This window comes from Ylistrum balloti, unplaced genomic scaffold (assembly GCF_031769215.1).
Source record: "Ylistrum balloti isolate Yb309-2 unplaced genomic scaffold, AGI_CSIRO_Ybal_v1 Utg370770, whole genome shotgun sequence".
Lineage (NCBI taxonomy): Eukaryota > Metazoa > Mollusca > Bivalvia > Pectinida > Pectinidae > Ylistrum > Ylistrum balloti.
This window is the reverse complement of record NW_026782451.1, coordinates 132,408-151,944: the sequence shown is the minus strand read 5'-3', so window position 1 is coordinate 151,944 and position 19,537 is coordinate 132,408. Positions and strand designations below refer to the sequence as shown.

Here is a 19,537-nt window from a genome sequence, read left to right as displayed (position 1 = left end):
TGATGACCAAAATCTGAGTCTTTTTTCTCCAAAAAAAGACCAGTGTGATCTGTGCTGTGGGTTTGAAACTGGCAATATTAAAGAGGAAGTGTTTCAGAAACACTTGTCAAGGAAACAAGCTGCAAGAGACGAAAAGAACAGAGACAAGGAAAAGTCGATATCTGACAATACCTACAGAGTTGTAACTATGGATCTTCAGTGCGTTCTTCTTTCACCAAGACTTCAGGCCAGCGCTCTTTATTATAAGACCAAGCTTGCATGCCATAATTTCACACTCTATGACTTAGCAACGAAAGATGTTACTTGCTACTTTTGGCACGAAGGTGAGGGTGATCTGACTGGAAATTCGTTTGCTTCTTGTATTGTCCACTTTATTGAAGACATGCTAGCTCAATCTGATAAAGAGATTAAAACAGTTGTACTTTACAGCGATGGTTGCACATACCAGAACCGGAACACGGTGTTAGCAAACGCATTGTCCAAATTAGCAAAAGAAAGGGGTTTAACTATCTTACAAAAATATTTGGAGAAAGGACATACCCAAATGGAGGTAGACAGCGTACACAGCACCATTGAAAGCAAACTGAAGAGAAAGCCAATTTATGTGCCACAGAATTACGTAGATATAATCAAATCTGTCCGTCCGTCTCAACCTTACCATGTTCACTACGTCGATCACACATTTTTCAAGAACTTTTCGCACATAAACTTGTATTCAAGTATCAGGCCAGGTACTAAAGTAGGTGATCCTGTTGTGACTGACATTCGTGTTTTGGAATATTCTCCCCATTGTGGTATTAGGTATAAGCTGATGTATGATCAGGAGTTTTGTGACTTTCCTAGAAAGGCCAAACTTAATGAACAAGCTACACCTGAAATGACAGTTGCACCACTTCACGCTACACAATGTAAGGTGAAAGAATCAAAGTACAAACACCTTCAAGAACTAAAAAATGTGATTCCACGGGATTTTCATCCGTTTTATGACGTACTACGCCATACATGAACCTGTTCAGTCTTGAAAATTATTTCTATCGTTTTCATATCGGATTATGTTATACTTAAACTGTTTAGATCTAAGAATCATTGAATCATTGAAACGCTTAGCAAAAAGTAAAGGGTGTTTAAAAGTAACATTTACAGAAAATACTTAATGTGATTATTATGTGAATCTATTGCTATACAGTTAAAGCTGAATTGTGTATTTTTTGTTGTTGATAAAAACAGACAGCCAGTCTAACAAATTATCTGTGTTGATTCCCGAATGTATATCTAATCTTGTATTAGGTGATCATCATTTTATAAGGACTGTGGTTTTTGCTTACATTTTTTATCCTTTTTTGAACTTTTATGCCGAAAAGCATGAATAATGTTTATACTTTTTTTTAAATTTTAATGCTGAAAACATGAATGATGTTTATACGCTATACGTTTTACTTTTGAAATAATTATTTATTTTTTTCTAGTCATACGAGAGGTTTAATTATTTCATTGATACTGTTGTTGAATTGCTTTGGTTTTGTTCATGTTAATTAAACTCTGTTTTATTGATTTATGAACGACTTTCGTTATTTTTATGGTTTTTTGTTAGATTTTAAAGTCGTAAATCAAAGCATACATTTTATGCAAAAATGTTGTATGTCCAAAATTGGCATAAATTTTCAGAACCAAAATATTGTATGTCCACTTCTTCATCAGGCGCATATTGATTTAACAACATGACCTTGGTATCTTAAATAAAGGTCGGTAAAAATAACCTTGGAACAACTTTAAGTAAGAAACACAGTTGCATTTGGTTTATAGAATGTTTTTTCTTCCCCCTGTAAAAAACAAATTTTGGACTTACGAGGTTTTGTCAGCCAGCCGACGATATACAGCTTACAAAAAGTAATGATAATGATGATTTTGTAAAATTGCTATTGTCCGCCCTCGACATATTATAGTAACGAGGCCAAAAGAAGAATATAATTGATTTGGCGTGACCCGATGACCCGATGACCAAGATATATCCGCCGAATCCAAAATCTTTATTGCAAAATGATATTTATTCGGATCTGCTTTACCGATATGGAAAGTACATGTATCAAACGTTTGGATGACTTTTTGTGAGTTACGATGTTTTGGTGGCTGACTCGTAATGTAATGAAAACTAAAATGACAACAGTAAGGAAACTATTTACCACGTAGACGTCAAAAGGTAAAACTAATGTTTATTTTTCCGTAAGTGCCATTGAAGTTGGGACTCCAACCACGCTCAATTATTGGACCGCTTCTATTCCTCAATTTCATCAATGATATTGACGAAATTTCAAATACACCTCTCGTCAGATGACAATTCACTCATTCATCACATTAATTAGAACTTACGGAAAGTTCAATACGTAGGCAAATACATGACTATTTGTGTTAAATACAGAAAAAATATATTTATTTCTAACAATGTGGACTTAGATGAGAATCTTTAGTTAGAACTTAACGGAAATATTCGTAATCTCACTACATGAAATTTCAATAAACGTGCAGAGGTTAATTCTAGTGTAAAGGGGGCGACTATATTCTATGACGATCACTGTCGCTCTATGCACCCCAGGCCAAAGCAAAATTGAAGGCACATGTAAAGCAATTTGATTGGTTCCAGAAGGGAAAACAACTGACCAATCACAGGCTGATGCGCTCCTTTTGAAGATTACAAATGAACGACACCCAACTTCAAAGCCATGACAATATACCGTTATGCGACCTTGAGATTTGTCTGATGTACATCAAAGGACCAATCTACTCTTTTCGTCATGTCCACAAGGTGTTGCACACGGAACCTGCACTCTTGTCATAACATGTTCCAGGAGTTTAGTGTGCGAAAGTAATCGTAACCCCTGAAGTATTAGGTGCCCCGGAGTATCGAGGATGGACAAACCTCCAACAGGCTTTTTTTTAAAGGGGTACACACTATCATGGAGTGCCAACAATCAGTCGTTTCATTACATACTTCCCCGTCTCACCCGACAGAGTTATCTCCCCTACGCCGTCCCTGACAATTTGTTAGTCATCTCCCTATATTCGGAATAAAAACGGTAAAATATTATCGACAATCAAAGTCCATGACCTTAAAATGTTCCGAGATATCACCAATAGCTGTCAGTTGTCTTTGAGTTTGGATTATGGTTGACATAGAAGTATTTTATTGTTGTTGTTGTTGTTGTTGTTGTACGATATACAACATCTAAGCATGTATTTAAAAAAAACAAAACAAAAAAAAAAGAATGTGATTTGGTAGTTAAAGGGAGGTAATCGTCGTTCGTTAACAGTAGAGAGACATGTCAGCAACTTTACCGATCTCATAGATTCTCGTTCTTACCATAGAGACGGATGATTTTCCTTTCGTCAACAGTTGCGTGATGTTCTGATGGAGTGTTGAATATTTTAATGGTTGCGAGAAATCTTCACTGAAGGCTAATATTGGCAGAGAGTAATCCTTGTAATTCAGGATTTCAGTTTAAGTGTAAGGGAAGTAAATACTAGGTGATGGTATGTTCAGCTGATCAAGGGTATTCGGTCGCCTTTAAGTTTCGATACCCTAGGCCTCTAGGCATCACTGACGAGCCGAGCTCTAGAAGGACGAAACAGCTGTATGATACAATTACATTCCTCAACTGGCTTATCTGTATCTTATTCTTATTATCTGTTTTAAACATATATCTTCTGTACAATATTATTGTCATGGTAGACTTGGCTGTTGAAATTTTGACCTTATTAAATAATGATCTAAAAAAAACATTTGTATGCCAGAGATTGTAAGTCCGTATATACCAGGAATGTTACATAACATAACAATTTTCATTGATATAAATTATCAACGTCATTCAAAGAAAAACTAGAACACCCTGTCGTACTTAGTATTGGACTGTACTGTATCTAATAATACATCCTGACGGCATTTTCCCTGACTAATTGATGTAAACGTGTCTATTATGTGTGTAACTGCGATGTGTCCGACTGTGATGTGTCCGACTGTGATTGTTCTGACTGTGATGTGTCCGACTGTGATGTGTCCGACTGTGATGTGCCTGGCTGTGATGTGTCTGACTGTGATGCGTCTGGCTGTGATGCGTCTGGCTGTGATGAGTCTGACTGTGATGTGTCTGACTGTGATGTGTCTGATTGCTTTAATGACTTAAAAGAAAATCTTGCGTGGTGTTTAACTGTAGGACAAAATGATAATGAATATTTTTATTTATTTAAATACTTTTTATTAACTTTCTATATACAATGGAGCCGAGGTTGGTTCCTACGTTTACTACATATCTGATAACACGCTTAGTACTATGTACACAAACTCAGCAAGGACTCCGAGGGATCCCGAAGGAACCCGAGGGACCACAAATGATGTTAGGTACTTTCGTTAATATCATCTTATAATTTTGATATATTGTTTAAATTAAGGCCAACTTTGAGGAATGAGGGATTGCTCAATTGACTCGTGTATACAACATTGAAATAAAATCGATAACACCGGTATTGATTTGGAGATATTTTTCCAGGACCATTAAAATGTACACCGATCAAATCGTATCAGTTACTGATAGCTTGATGCATTCAATAAGGAAATTACGTTTTAACATTGAACGTAGATACAAATAAAAAAAAAAACATGCGTCGATTATACTGAAAGCTGAATTCTGAAATCGAAACAACATATTTATTTAATCGTTTAAGTTTCTATTTCCTGTTGGATATTAAATGTCTAAAGTATGTGTTGTTTCCGCTCGGGGATGTCGGTACCTACTACAAAAATATACACGGGGACATATCTGACCATAACCTATCTATGTACATCCGGGTACGCAATAAGGTGACCAATATTCCTTTATGCCACGTAATAAAACATTCATGTATGTTCATGAATCAACCTTCGATACGTATACTTATACATTGTATGACATATATGGTGTTATGATATAAATAAATATGGTATATTAATATTCGTACCGTATCAGATTGTAAACTTAAGTATACCTATCTTCTGCTTTCAGTAACACATGACTAAGTTGCAAATAAACCAAAGTCTTTGAGCTCTGAATTTTTCATCAGATGCTCCACTAAGCCTGAACAGGTATTACCTTTAGAAAACAGGCTCGAGTTTCTAACTCAGTCCTACTATACAAAGTCTCCAAACGCGATTTCTTATGTTCATTGTTTTCTAGTCAGCAGTATCCAGTGCCTAAATTCGTCCAAGTGACACAGGACGTAGATGTTCGGTATTTCTATCACTCCCGGGCTTCCAATTTGAGGGTCAGTTTACCTTTTGGAGCCGCAAACGTCTTGTAGTCGTGAGTGACAGTCGGACAGCCTGGAGGTAGGCTGATTCGGAAGGCTTGGATGAGCTAAAAAAAGTAGCCATACAAATCCAATTAATATAGAGCAAAATTAAATTTCAAAATGTCCATATGTCAACATAGTCGATATTCCGATTTATGATATTAAAAAAAATAAACTTACCACTACATCATATTGTTGTTGTGTTAAACAAAACTGTAGGATAATGTGCAAAGACAGTGAACTAAACACACAGGTCACCTTCTCTACATTGTAACATACTGGGTCACTATGATATTGTATCTAGAGATAGTGAACTAAACACATAGGTCACCTTCTCTACATTGTAACATACTGGGTCACTATGATATTGTATCTAGAGATAGTGAACTAAACACATAGGTCACCTTCTCTACATTGTAGCATACCGGCAGAGTTATCGCAAAACACACTTTCCAAATCTTAGATGCTGAAAGTTAACAGCCTAATTAACTGAGAGAGCAAGTTTTTTTTTTACTTCAAACCAAAAACAGCCAAGGCAGCAGTAGTTTGAATTATCATATATGTACATCATATCTATTTTAGAATTTTTCTTGTACTAGACTTTAAAAAGGACTCTCATAAGCATTCATTTAATTCTTAAGACAGTTTCCAATTTTTTAGCAGCATATCTCCTCATTTCTCAACATTCCCACAAAATTTTAGCTCAATGGCGCCAATGGACCTTGATAGAAATTTCAAAATTGAAAATGGCTGCAATATTGGATTTTTGACAGGCCAGAAAAAAACAGTTTGTCAGGACCGTATAAGGATGAAGTTTTCATGGGGAGATTAAGCTGGAACTAGAGAAGGGGAAAAGCAGATGTTGTTGGATGTTGATGTTAAATCTATGATTGCTTAATCCTGTTACAAAATGGTCGCCATTTTTAAACGAGGCCGAAAATAAGACTTTGCTGGTTTTCCTTCCTTAACTTTCCCATCAACCGTTAGCTCAATGGCACCAGTGAAATAGAGAAGAAGTTTTGAAATATATTGTTAAAGGATGACGACCGATCCGAAAAAACACACTTAGTCAAGATCATCTCAGGACCATTTCAGACGCCTTCCAGCTCAATTCCACTGGAGTTTGAAATAGGTGTTGTTCAAGGAAACAATTATTGCGCAATCGTGTTAAAAAAACGGCCAACAGGGCTACGATATTGAACGTGTGATGAGGATGAAACATCGCAACATTTTGTCTCCCAATACTGAAAATTCGTATCGTTTTGATGAGAGTTAATAACCTTTGCTACGCCAATTTGCATCTCTCTCTCAGCAAATCGTCTCCCTGCACAGTTTCTGTTTCCGTGTCCAAATGGAAGATTGGAGAACGCTTTGACCACTTGAGATGTCGATGTGTCTGTACGAAGCCAACGCTCAGGCAGAAACTGGTCAGGGTCGTCAAAGTAACGGGCATCCTTCACCATAACAGCATTGGCTATTAACACGTTTGTCTGGGGAAACAAACACAATAATATCGTACTAATTTATTACTTTTGATGACGCACAGTAGTTGTTTACGTCAGGACTTTAATCTAAAAATTCTATTATTGTAATATGTGCAATTTATAGAATAAAGAGCAGTGACAAGGTTAGAGATATTCACATGAACGTGATGATATCATCCCTTATAGAAAACCATAGTTCATTGAATTCTGGGGTTAGAACAATCCCACCTTGTTTTAGGGATATTAATTTGATAGAAATTTCTATCCGAATATTCGCCTTATTCAGTGTTCGAATATTCGCTTTCATGCGGATGCCATATATTGCACGCTACTTTTAATTTCCGAATGTAGTCTTGACATACTAGACCTATTGTACTGTACCAGTAACATATTAGAAATACGGGTCATAATTGTATCTACAATAGCTAGTTTTCTTAATTCAATTTAAAAAGAAAGAAGAAAAGAAGCATATGGCTGGTTTGACTGAGAATGTTCGTTGTCTAGGCTCACTTGTCAAGTTTGAGAAATTGGTTTTAAAAATAAGAAAATAATGTAAAAACATGTCTCCGAAAATGGTAAGATTTGAGAACACAAATATATCCTGTCGTGTTTCAAAAATCGGACAATAGAATTGATATCAAAATATATGAATATTTTCAATAGTATAATCATCATAATATTTCATAACATCAAATATTGCACTATTCGCATATGTGAGAAAATAACACGAAATCCAGCCGGTATAATGATGGCCTGTACATGTAACAATAACGATATGTGAATGGAGACTGATATCGATACAATTGATCTTACAACATTCAAATCATCAGAGAATTTGTCATGTGCCATCTCAAAATGGCCTTCACTATTCATAAGTACTCATCGTCGACGTAGCAATTAAAATGTCTGCAGAAATACATCGGAGAAGTCATAAGAAGACAAGTTTCCGGGTTTTCATCACAGCTATTCTACAATGCGTTCTAATAATTGTAAGCTTTACTGCTGTTTTGTTGACTATAGTAAGGCCTTCGATGGTCTAAGTAGACATAAATTGTTTTTGAAACTTTTTCATAGTGGAGTCAGAGGAAAACTATTGGATATTGTGAAGTCTTTATATGAAGGTTTAAAGTCTTGTGTTAAGTATAAGGCTGTGTTTTCTGAATTTTTTGTATGCTAACGAGGCTCGATGCAAGGGGAGGGGTCATCTCCCTTCCTTTACTCGACGTATGAAAATGACTTTGAAAATGAACTTATAAATACTTCCTGTGACGCTTTATCTTTAAGAGATATTTCTTTGTTTCTCCTTATGTTTACAGATGGAATTGTCGTCTTCTGAGAATCTGCCTCTGGTTTGCAGAAAATGTTACACTCTTTAAAAAATACAGTGATAATTGGGATATGACAGTTAATACTGAGAAAACAAAAATTGCATTATTTTGAAATGGTAGAAGATTACGAACTGATGAGAAATTTTAACGAATGTGAAATAGAAATTATTGACAGATTTAAATATCTCGGTGTATTGCTTAATGTTAATGGTAAGGTTACAAAAACTCAGTTCACAATTGCTGAGCAAGGTCGAAAGTATTTGTAAAATGTATTAAGAGCTTTTAAGAATTTGTCACTCAATGTAGAATCAAAACTCAACATTTTTTATATATATGTTGCCCCTGTTCATAATTATGGTTACGAAATATGGGGCATAAATGCCGCGGACACAGTGGCAATGTACATGTTGATTTTTTAAACAATCCTAAATTGAAAAAACAAAACAGTACGCCATCTTTTATGGTATACTCGGAATTACGACATCTGCCTATGAATATAATCAGGAAATGTAGAATAATGAAATATTGGTTGAAATTAATTAAATGTAATTATTGTGTCCTTAAGTCAATTTAAGAAGAAAGGGAAGAATGTAACAGAAACTGTAATTGGTGTTGTCAAGTTAAGGAACTATTTTTGTCCTCTGGTTTTGGTAACGTCTGGTTAACTCATTATGTTGGTAATAACAAAGTATTTTTATGTTGTTTTAAGCAGCGTTTGATTGATAATTTTATTCAAATAGGGAATGATTTTGTTGAGCGGTCATCAAAATGCTATTTGTATAAATTCCTGATGTATAGTTTTACATTGCAGTTTTATTAAACAAAGTCTATCCCAGATGTATATCGAAATGACAACTTTCATCCCATCAGTTTATATAACTAGAAGAAAGGTCATTATCATAATATTCCGAGAGAGATTAAGTTATGTTGGTTTTGTAATAAGAAAACAAGTTCTATTTTGTTCTGATTTGTCTACTATATGTAGATTTTGGTAAAAAGTTCATTAAAAAAGTATTATTGGAACCATCCATCTTCATATTAACTTGTCCAGCTGCTATCTGTACGTAACAGAACGGAAATTTGTAACTAAGGAAAGTATCTACAGTTAAGTTTATTAGTACGGTATAGATTCCAACTTTAACTTATTGTCTTAACACTTTGATTAACATTGCATGAGTATTTGTTTGTCTACAACATTATATAATGATAATGTTGCCGTCCATCCCCTGACTACACCACTCTGTACATATGTATGCCCTGTTCGACCATATATTTGATATGCTGATAGTAAAAGTCGTCACTACCCTTTATGGTTCTTTTCTAGCCTATGTATTCCTATGTAAAATCAATGTACACGTATATAAAGTAACTACACAAGAGCTGTCCATCTTCCGTTGTCTATGTGGTACATGATAACACCAGAGTATTTATACCAACTAAGTACCACGTATAATATCATGCGTTATGTGTTTGTTATTTAACCTATGAGTCGGATGGCTCACGGAAATAGAAAATGAATGAATAAATAAATGAACATGGTGACATCACACAGCTGTTTCGTCCTTTTAGGATTCGTCTGTGATGTTATGTCACAGAGCTGTTTCGTCCTTCTAGGTCTCGTTCTTGATGTTACATCACACAGCTGTTTCGTCCTTCTAGATCTCGTTCTTGATGTTACATCACACAGCTGTTTCGTCCTTTAAGGACTCGTCAGTGATGTTACATCATATAGCTGTTTCGTCCTTTTAGGACTCCTCAGTGATATTACATCACACAGCTGTTTCGTCCTTCTAGGGCTCATCAGTGATGATAACTGCATATTTTAAGCCAAGAAGGCGACTGAATAAAATTCAACTTGATCGAAAGAAAAGTAAAAGAAGCTAGATGATGAGGTGCACTAGTCCAATAAAGCGATACACTTTGTGATCTCTCGTCAACCATATTAATTACATGTAGATAAAAGTAAGGGATAAAGTTAATCATTATCCTTTTCATTGTAGTAATAAAAGCCATATATAACAATAAAGCATTCACCCCAATAGGATCAGATAGGGAAGTCTTGTGTTGACATTTAATAGCCTTCCCCTGAGGATCCACCCAGCTCACCCTACGGTGTATGAAATAATCTATTAGTAAGGTGGGATAGAAAAAAATTCTCACTTTTTTAGGGATGTGGTATCCTCCAATGTTCATGTCTTGTGTCAGATTCCTCAATATTCCTCCAGAGGACGGGTAGTGAAGCCTGCAACAGTTCTCACATTTACAAGTAACAAGAAAGCATTGGTTTAAGTAGCTTGGTTGATATCCATAACAGTATAGTAGAGGTGCAGCAGTGATACCTTTCATAATCAGCACTTCGAATTGTACAATTTTAAGATATACGTTTGATTTTGGGTTAATCAATAAACTTCATATGTCGGAGAAGGGAATGAACAGGGCTTATCTCACTGTAGATATGATGTTCGATCACTGGAGGAAAGACACGAGAAGCCAAGGAAAATCGCCTACCGCATGGATTCCTTGATGCAGGCTTTAAGGTAGGGCAGTGAGGACAGAAGAGTATTGGTGAGTGGTTCACCTGGACTCAGCCCCGCTGCATGGAGTTCCTCGTACAGTTTCTCCTGTTTCTCAGGATTAATGGCCAGATTCTGTAGAACAAGACTTAAAGTCTTCGCTGCCTGTAAAATTAGTTACACTTTACATTAAATTGTTTACATTTTGTTATTGTGTTGTAAGTAAAACAATATGTAAAAGACATACAAGTAAATAGCATAATTCAATTCAAATATGGCTGAAAACAGCTTAACAATGAATCTCACTGCATTATACACCTATTTCTTTTAGAACTCGTCAGTGATGCTAAGGACCTACAGTTTTAAACCATGGTGGCAAGAAAAAATCCAAAGTGATCGGAAGAAAAATTGAATTCCATAATCTAGAGGACGGGAAATGGGGAGCACTAGACCCATAATTCATTGACTTTCATAAATTCATATACATCTGATCATTTCCGAAAAGCGTCAGATACATGTAAATATTCCAAGTCGTGTCATTATATGTATATCATTTAGAAAGCAGAGTCTTTCAACAGCAATCTATAAAACTGTACAAAGTACACACAAGTGAATAACACTATTTAATACAAATTTATATATAGAGAGCGTAATCAAATTTTAATTGTTGCACAGATATCTGTTAGATTTTAAATACCTTAAATAATCTACAAATATCAACACAGTGTCTTTTTAGATGAAGAGAGACTTACAGAATCTACTCCCGCGATAAACATATCCGTTACAGTGGTAGTGACGGTGCCTTCGTCAAGTCTACCATCCTGTAGAAGAGTAAACACCATGTTGGGATATTTTTCCATGTGTTCCTCTAGTTGTCCCTCCTCTTCCAAACGACAATACTCCACAATGATCTCGGAGACGTATTCTTTACAAAGACTTTAGCGTAGATGAAATAGATAAAACATATCTACGAATTAAAAGAATAAATGTCATTTCATGCGATTAATATCCATGATATGTAAAATCAGATTTTGTCAAAATCTCAATTAAACCTGGAGATCAGAAAATGAGAATAATATGGCTTGTTGTTGTTGATCTTTCAGCGTTAAAATCATTACGACGGGACGTAAAGTGACTAAAACAACTTTTGCGAAAATTGGACCTGAAAGGCTTAGACATTTAACATGGTTTACAAACCATAGCGATTTAACAATAAAAGGTTTTCTGTATTATATAATAATGTTGCCTAGATGACACCACATCCTTTCACATTAAACTAACACGGGCTGACCCATCCTAAACAACACCCCCTTGTTAGTGTAACATGGCCGCGTGGTATACCATGATACGAGAAGCAGGTTCTCAATCTAACGTGGACAATATCAGCTGTACTAAGAGGCAAAAACATTAGAGGATCTTTTCAATTCTCAACATGACTAATCAGCTGTAAGAACGAATTATATACACATTATTTTATCGTAGACAAACTCATGTTACTACTAGTTAAAAAATGAAATGCCTTGCATTCATCAGGAGGCCAACTTTAATGATGATAACTGTTGATAGGTCGGTAAATAATATAAAGTCAGAACAGATCTCATTCATCTGCGGATGTTTACACTGGTACTATCTGACAAACTATTTCTATGGTGTGCTTCCCGAGAGTTCCCAAAACTTCCCGATAGTTCCCGAACACTTCCCGATAGTTCACGAACACTTCCCGGTAGCTCACAAACACTTCCCGATAGTTCCATAACACTTTCTATGAAGTACAGAAAAGGAAAACTCGTGACAATAAGAAACAAAGCTATTACTTTCTCAGCGCCAGAAATGTCTCTTCAAATCGTTTGTAAAATGGCGTCCTCAACCCAAGGAATTTGTGCGGCCTTACTACAGTTTTCAGGTCCTTTTCGATAGCTTCCACGAAAATGTCAAGACCTTCAATGATAGTATCGAACTTGTGCCCACCATCAAGGCATCCCAGGCGTTTGTTGAAACAAAGCATACCGACACCTGTTCCAACCGATAAAAATGTCAACAATGATATTAGACTTTCTAAAGAAACTTGTTTTGTACACGTGTGTTATGATGTTTTCAGATGATAACATATTAATTTTAAGCTTATGTCAAAATGACAGGATGTTATCCTGCAATAGCTTTCGCGTTTATGGAAAACCGGAAGTCGTTTTGTCTGTTGTAGAGCGAATGTCATGTTTACACTGGGAATTTGATACTTTATAATGTAGAAAAGGAATGACACTATAAACAATAAAGCTATTGCTTACTTTCAGTGGTGAAACGGTATAATGAGTGTTGCACGTCCTCAATCAATAAAGACTGGCTAAGTTTGCTCACATAATCGTCGGCCACGTCGCCAAGTTTTGGTAGGTATGGTTCCAGACTTGTGGGTCGATTTGTCAATTTCTGGGTAGGCTTCCGAACACGGGCCCAGTCTTCGCCATTCCTTATAATATTGACATGTAACATACACTCGGTCGGAAGAGTTTTGCAAACAGGTCGTTAGACAATATCTGGTCTTTATAACTTTATCGAGGATTAGGATATCCAGAAGTCAATGTTACGTTAAATATACGTATCAAAGCCTGCTGTAGAACAAAAAGGGAATTGTTTTTCATTGTCATATGTTTTCTCTTCTATTTTAGTATTTAAAAAATCATTATGACAGTTTATCAACTATTATTTCTATGATCTGTTTTTAAATAATTATTTCATTAGTTTGATATTTTGTGATCGTCAGTACAAATACAGTAAAAATATGCGGGAATTGCCGATGATAAATAAAATACAACACACATCTTAAGGCAGGCTGTGATTTACTCTAGAACCACATCAACTTTGTATATCTAATTGGTTTGTTTTATCGCTTTTTGTATAGTTGTCATTAATTGACTGAGACAAAAAAAGGGGATTGCTTTTTTACTTTATTGCAATCGTTGCCGCCATCGACAAATGAAGAATTTCTATAAAGTTAGAAAAAAGTCTTATGAGACATTGGTGATGTACGTTTGCTTTGATGGTATTTGTGATCCAGGAATTAAGATATCTAGTAATTGTGTTACGTACTTATTTTCGAAATACAGTAGTTTATGATACATCTCGGATTATCTAACAAATACAATTGTTTGACATCCATCACTCCTAGAATGTTAACTGTTGTGGGATTAACGGATGTTACTAATGATATTAAAGAATTGGTGGAAGGATACAGTCACTGTTCTTGTACATGTAGCTGTTAGACAATGGTCTAAATGGCAAGCTTTTAGCAGTAATAAGTGGTTTTAGAGCCGAGCGAGTGACACTATAAGACAGTGTAACTGTATGATATATATAAAGTGGGTGGTGCTATGTTTGAGATATGTGTAAAGCTGACAGTGAACATACCTGAACTCAGTATGTACGGTGTCCGGTTAGAGACCCCACTGACCGAGTCTCCTCTATGACAAGGGAGATAATAAATCTGTCCCATGTCAGATCACATATCTTATTTATCATTAGTGTTAAGGTCCGTATCTAGTCTGCTATATACTGTCTGGGACGTATAGAAAGTACAAACATATTTGACATGTATTATAGTGCGGGTCTGCTAATAACAAACTGTCGAAAACCATGACGAGGTTAGTTATATGATGAATTGTAACAACAGGAACAGTTAAAGGTTTTCAACCTCAACATTCGGTAGGTATATCAGCATTTTTTTTCTTAAAGAACAGTAGACAAGTCAGAGAGGTCATTTGGGATTTGTTCACAATTATATTTACTTACTGATATAAATCGATATTAAATACTCACAGCAGCAAAAGCCCTCTTTGTTCACCTGTTCTGTCGTAAAACGCCTGACATATGGGGAAGCTAAATAACCTGTCTGGAAGCTTCGGAGTGACTGACAAAGCCTGTTGACAAAGTTCGGGCGATGAAAGACACACGCAGTAGTCGCTGCCCATCCGGAATCTCGAAATATCCCCATATTTGTCACGAAACGCACGTAGCAGGCTCTCTACGTCTCTAGTACAGATGTCAGCTTAGAAAAAGAGCAATCCAATTTAGGACCAAGTATATCTCAGCGGACAATGTTATGAAGTATTTGTAGTCTGCACCAGTTCTAAACTATCACATTGCAACCTTCCACAAGTATGTACACTCAACGATACAGATATAGGGAGGCCACTCTCAAATATGCATAGTGGTTGATAGGATGCTAAGCAATATAAAAACAAAACAAGTCGCTGTGTGAATACATTGGAATGTCTTCCTGAAATATACATAGCGGTTGATAAGACGTTAAGCTATATAAAAACAAAACAAGTCACTATGTAAATAAAATTGGAGGTTTACCTTAAATTTACATAGCTATTGATAGGACTTTAATCACGAATGAACGGATCGATGTGACTAACATCAATAGCACATTCCCACACATATACGATTCACATTATATACAACCATCCTTATATTCAACATTCACTATATTCATCCTTAAATAGGGGTCCTTAACAGTGGATATTCATACATCCAGGAGATACGCTTACTATCGTTTTCTGCGCAGTTGAAATATTTAATGTCAAAGTTGCAGGTACAAGCGAAACAATTTGACTGGTCTAGAGTTTGTTTCAGGAGAGAAAAAAACTGACCAGTCACAGACTGATGTACATCAAAGTATCCAATCATTTTGCTCATCTTATCACCAAAGTGTCACACATAGGGCCTTCATTTTCGCCATGAAATGTGACAGGAATGCAGTGATCGTAAATCCATGGGTATCGAGGATGACATTTATGTTACGGAACTGAATTGAACAAATATACATTTCTATCTCACTGTTTGTCAATTTACCAATAAAATCTAAAGCATAAGTAAGCTTCTTCTATGTACATACCGTTACTAACTATAACATTTCAAAATCCTAATTAGGCATATTTCAATAGCCTTGACCTCTCGGGAGTGTTAACCAATGTACCAGTGTAAAAAGCGACTTATAACAGGGCCCAAGCAGAATCGGGTTTTTTTTCTGTGAATTCTACCATGGATACATTGAAGGGACCAAACCGCTGTCTTCACTGAAGCACCTTTTTGACTGTTCAAATCGCCATCGTCTGTAGTCCGTCTAACCACAAGCAATTAGTTTTATCACTCCATGCTGACTTGTTGGATATAGTATCGAATGGTAAACATCATTGGTTTGGATAGTTATGGTTTAAAATCGTTATATCGTTAGAAGTACTTGATGGACCATGTCCCCTTTTATCCCTAGATAAGCACTGCCCATGGAACTGATCGGAATTACATAAATGGCTAACAGGCGGCCACCTTGGAATTTTGCAGTTATGATTCATTATCACCAGGTCTTTTGGTAGCAGTAAACAGTTAATTTGCATTTTTCCTGAAATTATTTGTCATGTTTGAGATATACAGGTATAGCAGATTGGTTATGGAAAATACATCATTACATGTATATATATTTATAAACTATAAAACAATTACATTAACAGTAGAGAGATGAAATTTGTGTAAAAAAAATTTCCTCTGATTTCTAACATTTGATTGTCATGGTTACCTACTGAAAAAATGCTAAAAATGCAAAAATACTGCTAATTCCAACCCAACACTACAACTTTCTAGGAGAAATTTAATTCTAAACACCTATCTTACAATCAACAACACTGTCATGGTAACAAAGTACTTACATTTCAGCAAATTCCAACTCTATGAAACACTATGAAAATTTCACTTCCTGTAAAGCTAGTTTTGGTGCGTAGACACAGATTCGAGACTGCCCAAATAGTAATCTCCAACACAAAGCTAAAATATTATCCTGAAAAAAATGAAACCCCACATTGTCCACTTTAACATGACAGGACCAATTTAAGCAAGGATTTTTTTTTCATTTTTAATTAAAACCTTTATAATGGGGTAATCTAATGAGCAAAAAAATCACCCATGGCCACACCGAGAAACTGTGTACTGCTACCTTTGTAATATTAAAAGGGTTTTCATTGGTCCCTAATCGTAATATTTGATAACAGAACTTCAGGAGAAAATGTTGACGTGTTATAATTGTTATTTCGTTAGAGGTAAGCGCATGAATCTTAATTTGTGGGGTGGATTTATCTAGTTATGCAGATCTGATTTTAGAACTGGTTGGAAATTTGTCCGCTTTAGTTTGTTATTTCTATTTCTTTAGAAGTAATGGATGTTTATTCTCAAATTCTAACAGCACGTTCCCCATGGTCCCCAATGGCCGACAGTAAGACAGTAAAACACAATTGCCGACAGCAAAATACAATGGCCGACATTAAAACACAAAGGCTGTCTGTAAAACACAATGGCCGACAGTAAAACACAATTGCTGTCTGCCAGTCGTTGTCTGTAAAACACAATGGCCGACAGTAAAACACAAAGACTGTCTGTAAAACATAATGGCTGTCTGTAAAACACTATGGTTGTCTGTAAAACACAATGGCTGTCTGTAAAACACAATGACAGAGAGTAAAAAGCAATGGCCGACAGGAAAACATAATGGCTGTCTGTAAAACACAATGGTTGTCTGAAAAACACAATGGCCGACAGCAAAACACAAAAACTGTCTGTAAAACACAATGGTTGTCTGTAAAACACAATGACACACAATAAAACACAATGGATGTCTGTAAAACACAATGACAGACAGCCAAACACAATGGCTGTCTGTAAAACACAATGACAGACAGTAAAACACAATGGATGTCTGTAAAACACAATGACAAACAGTAAAAAACAAAGACTGTCTGTAAAACACAATGGCTGTCTGTAAAACACAATGACAGACAGTAAAAAACAATGGCCGACAGGAAAACACAAAGACTGTCTGAAAAACACAATGGCTGTCTGTAAAACACAATGACAGACAGTAAAAAACAATGACCGACAGGAAAACACAATGACTGTCTGTAAAACACAATGGCTGTCTGTAAAACACAATGACAGACAGTAAAAAACAATGGCCGACAGTAAAACACAAAGACTGTCTGAAAAACACAATGACAGACAGTAAAACACAATGACCGACAGTAAAACACAAAGACTGTAAAACACAATGGTTGTCTGTAAAACACAATGGCTGTCTGTAAAACACAATGGCCGACAGTAAAACACAATGACTGTCTGTAAAACACAATGGTTGTCTGTAAAACACAATGACACACAATAAAACACAATGGATGTCTGTAAAACACAATGACAGACAGCCAAACACAATGGCTGTCTGTAAAACACAATGACAGACAGTAAAACACAATGGATGTCTGTAAAACACAATGACAAACAGTAAAAAACAAAGACTGTCTGTAAAACACAATGACAGACAGTAAAAAACAATGGCCGACAGGAAAACACAATGGCTGTCTGTAAAACACAATGGCCGACAGCAAAACACAAAGACTGTCTGTAAAACACAATGACAGACAGTAAAAAGCAATGGCCGACAGTAAAACACAAAGACTGTCTGTAAAACACAATGACAGACAGTAAAACACAATGACAGACAGTTAAACACAATGGCCGACAGTAAAACACAAAGACTGTCTGTAAAACACAACGGTTGTCTGTAAAACACAATGGCTGTCTGTAAAACACAATGGCCGACAGTAAAACACAAAGACTGTCTGTAAAACACAATGGTTGTCTGTAAAACACAATGACACACAGTAAAACACAATGGATGTCTGTAAAACACAATGACAGACAGCAAAACACAATGACTGTCAGTAAAACACAATGACACACAGTAAAACACAATGGATGTCTGTAAAACACAATGACAGACAGTAAAACACAATGACTGTCAGTAAAGCACAATGGCTGTCTGTAAAACACAATGACACACAGTAAAACACAATGGATGTCTGTAAAACACAATGACAGACAGTTAAACACAATGACAGACAGTAAAACACAATGGCTGTCTGTAAAACACAATGACAGACAGTAAAACACAAAGACTGTCTGTAAAACACAATGGCCGACAGGAAAAAAACAATGGTTGTCTGTAAAACGCAATGGTTGTCTGTAAAACACAATGACACACAATAACACACAATGGATGTCTGTAAAACACAATGACAGACAGCAAAAAACAATGGCTGTCTGTAAAACACAATAACAGACAGTAAAAAACAATGGTTGTCTGTAAAACACAATGACAGACAGTAAAACAAAATGGCTGTGTGTAAAACACAGTGGCTGTCTGTAAAACACAATGACAGACAGCAAAACAAATGGCTGTCTGTAAAACACAATGGTTGTCTGTAAAACACAATGACAGACAGTAAAACACAACGACTGTCTGTAAAACACAATGACAGACAGTAAAACACAATGGCTGCCTGTGAAACACAATGACAGACATTAAAAAACAATGACTGATAGTAGAACACAATGGCCGATGGTAAAAAACAATGGTCAGCAGTAAAACTCAATGGCTGTCGGTAAAACACTATGACCCACAGGAAAATACAATGGCCGTCTGCAGACATTAAAAAACACAATGAATGTCTGTAAAACACTATGACCGACAGGAAAACACAATGGCAAACAGGTTTTTCTGGAATGTTGATATTTCCATATCATGAATTCACCTCTCACTATAAAAACAGGTAAGTACGAATAAGAGGAAGCAAGGACAATATCCAGTTATAACAGAACTCATAAATATCATACACTAGAGGGCATCATGGCCTTTCTTTTTAGGATCTATGGTTTCTTCTGTCTGGTATGCTCTTTCTTCCTTAGCTTGGATTTTCAACCTTGGTTCACCTCCTAACTCTTGTTCACATATGACATTGGCGAAGATGTTAAACCCCTCACGACGATGTTAATAACGTTGCACAAAGCAATAACAAGT

General features: G+C 36.0%; 1 protein-coding gene across 3 annotated transcripts in view; it reads right to left on the bottom strand.

The window, feature by feature from the left end:
* Positions 1 to 4,260: 4,260 nt before the first annotated feature.
* Positions 4,261 to 19,537, bottom strand: part of LOC132558197 (cytochrome P450 10-like) — a 28,239-nt gene continuing 12,962 nt past the window's right edge. For all 3 annotated transcript variants that reach the window (XM_060222730.1, XM_060222728.1, XM_060222729.1), the window contains exons 3-10: positions 14,452 to 14,680; positions 12,927 to 13,105; positions 12,456 to 12,654; positions 11,394 to 11,577; positions 10,637 to 10,806; positions 10,289 to 10,370; positions 6,597 to 6,806; positions 4,261 to 5,381 (exon numbers count right to left, since the gene is read on the bottom strand). In XM_060222730.1, coding sequence (XP_060078713.1) covers positions 5,265 to 5,381; positions 6,597 to 6,806; positions 10,289 to 10,370; positions 10,637 to 10,806; positions 11,394 to 11,577; positions 12,456 to 12,654; positions 12,927 to 13,105; positions 14,452 to 14,680 — 1,370 coding nt within the window. In that variant the 3' untranslated portion in view covers positions 4,261 to 5,264. The remainder of the gene's footprint in view (positions 5,382 to 6,596; positions 6,807 to 10,288; positions 10,371 to 10,636; positions 10,807 to 11,393; positions 11,578 to 12,455; positions 12,655 to 12,926; positions 13,106 to 14,451; positions 14,681 to 19,537) is intronic.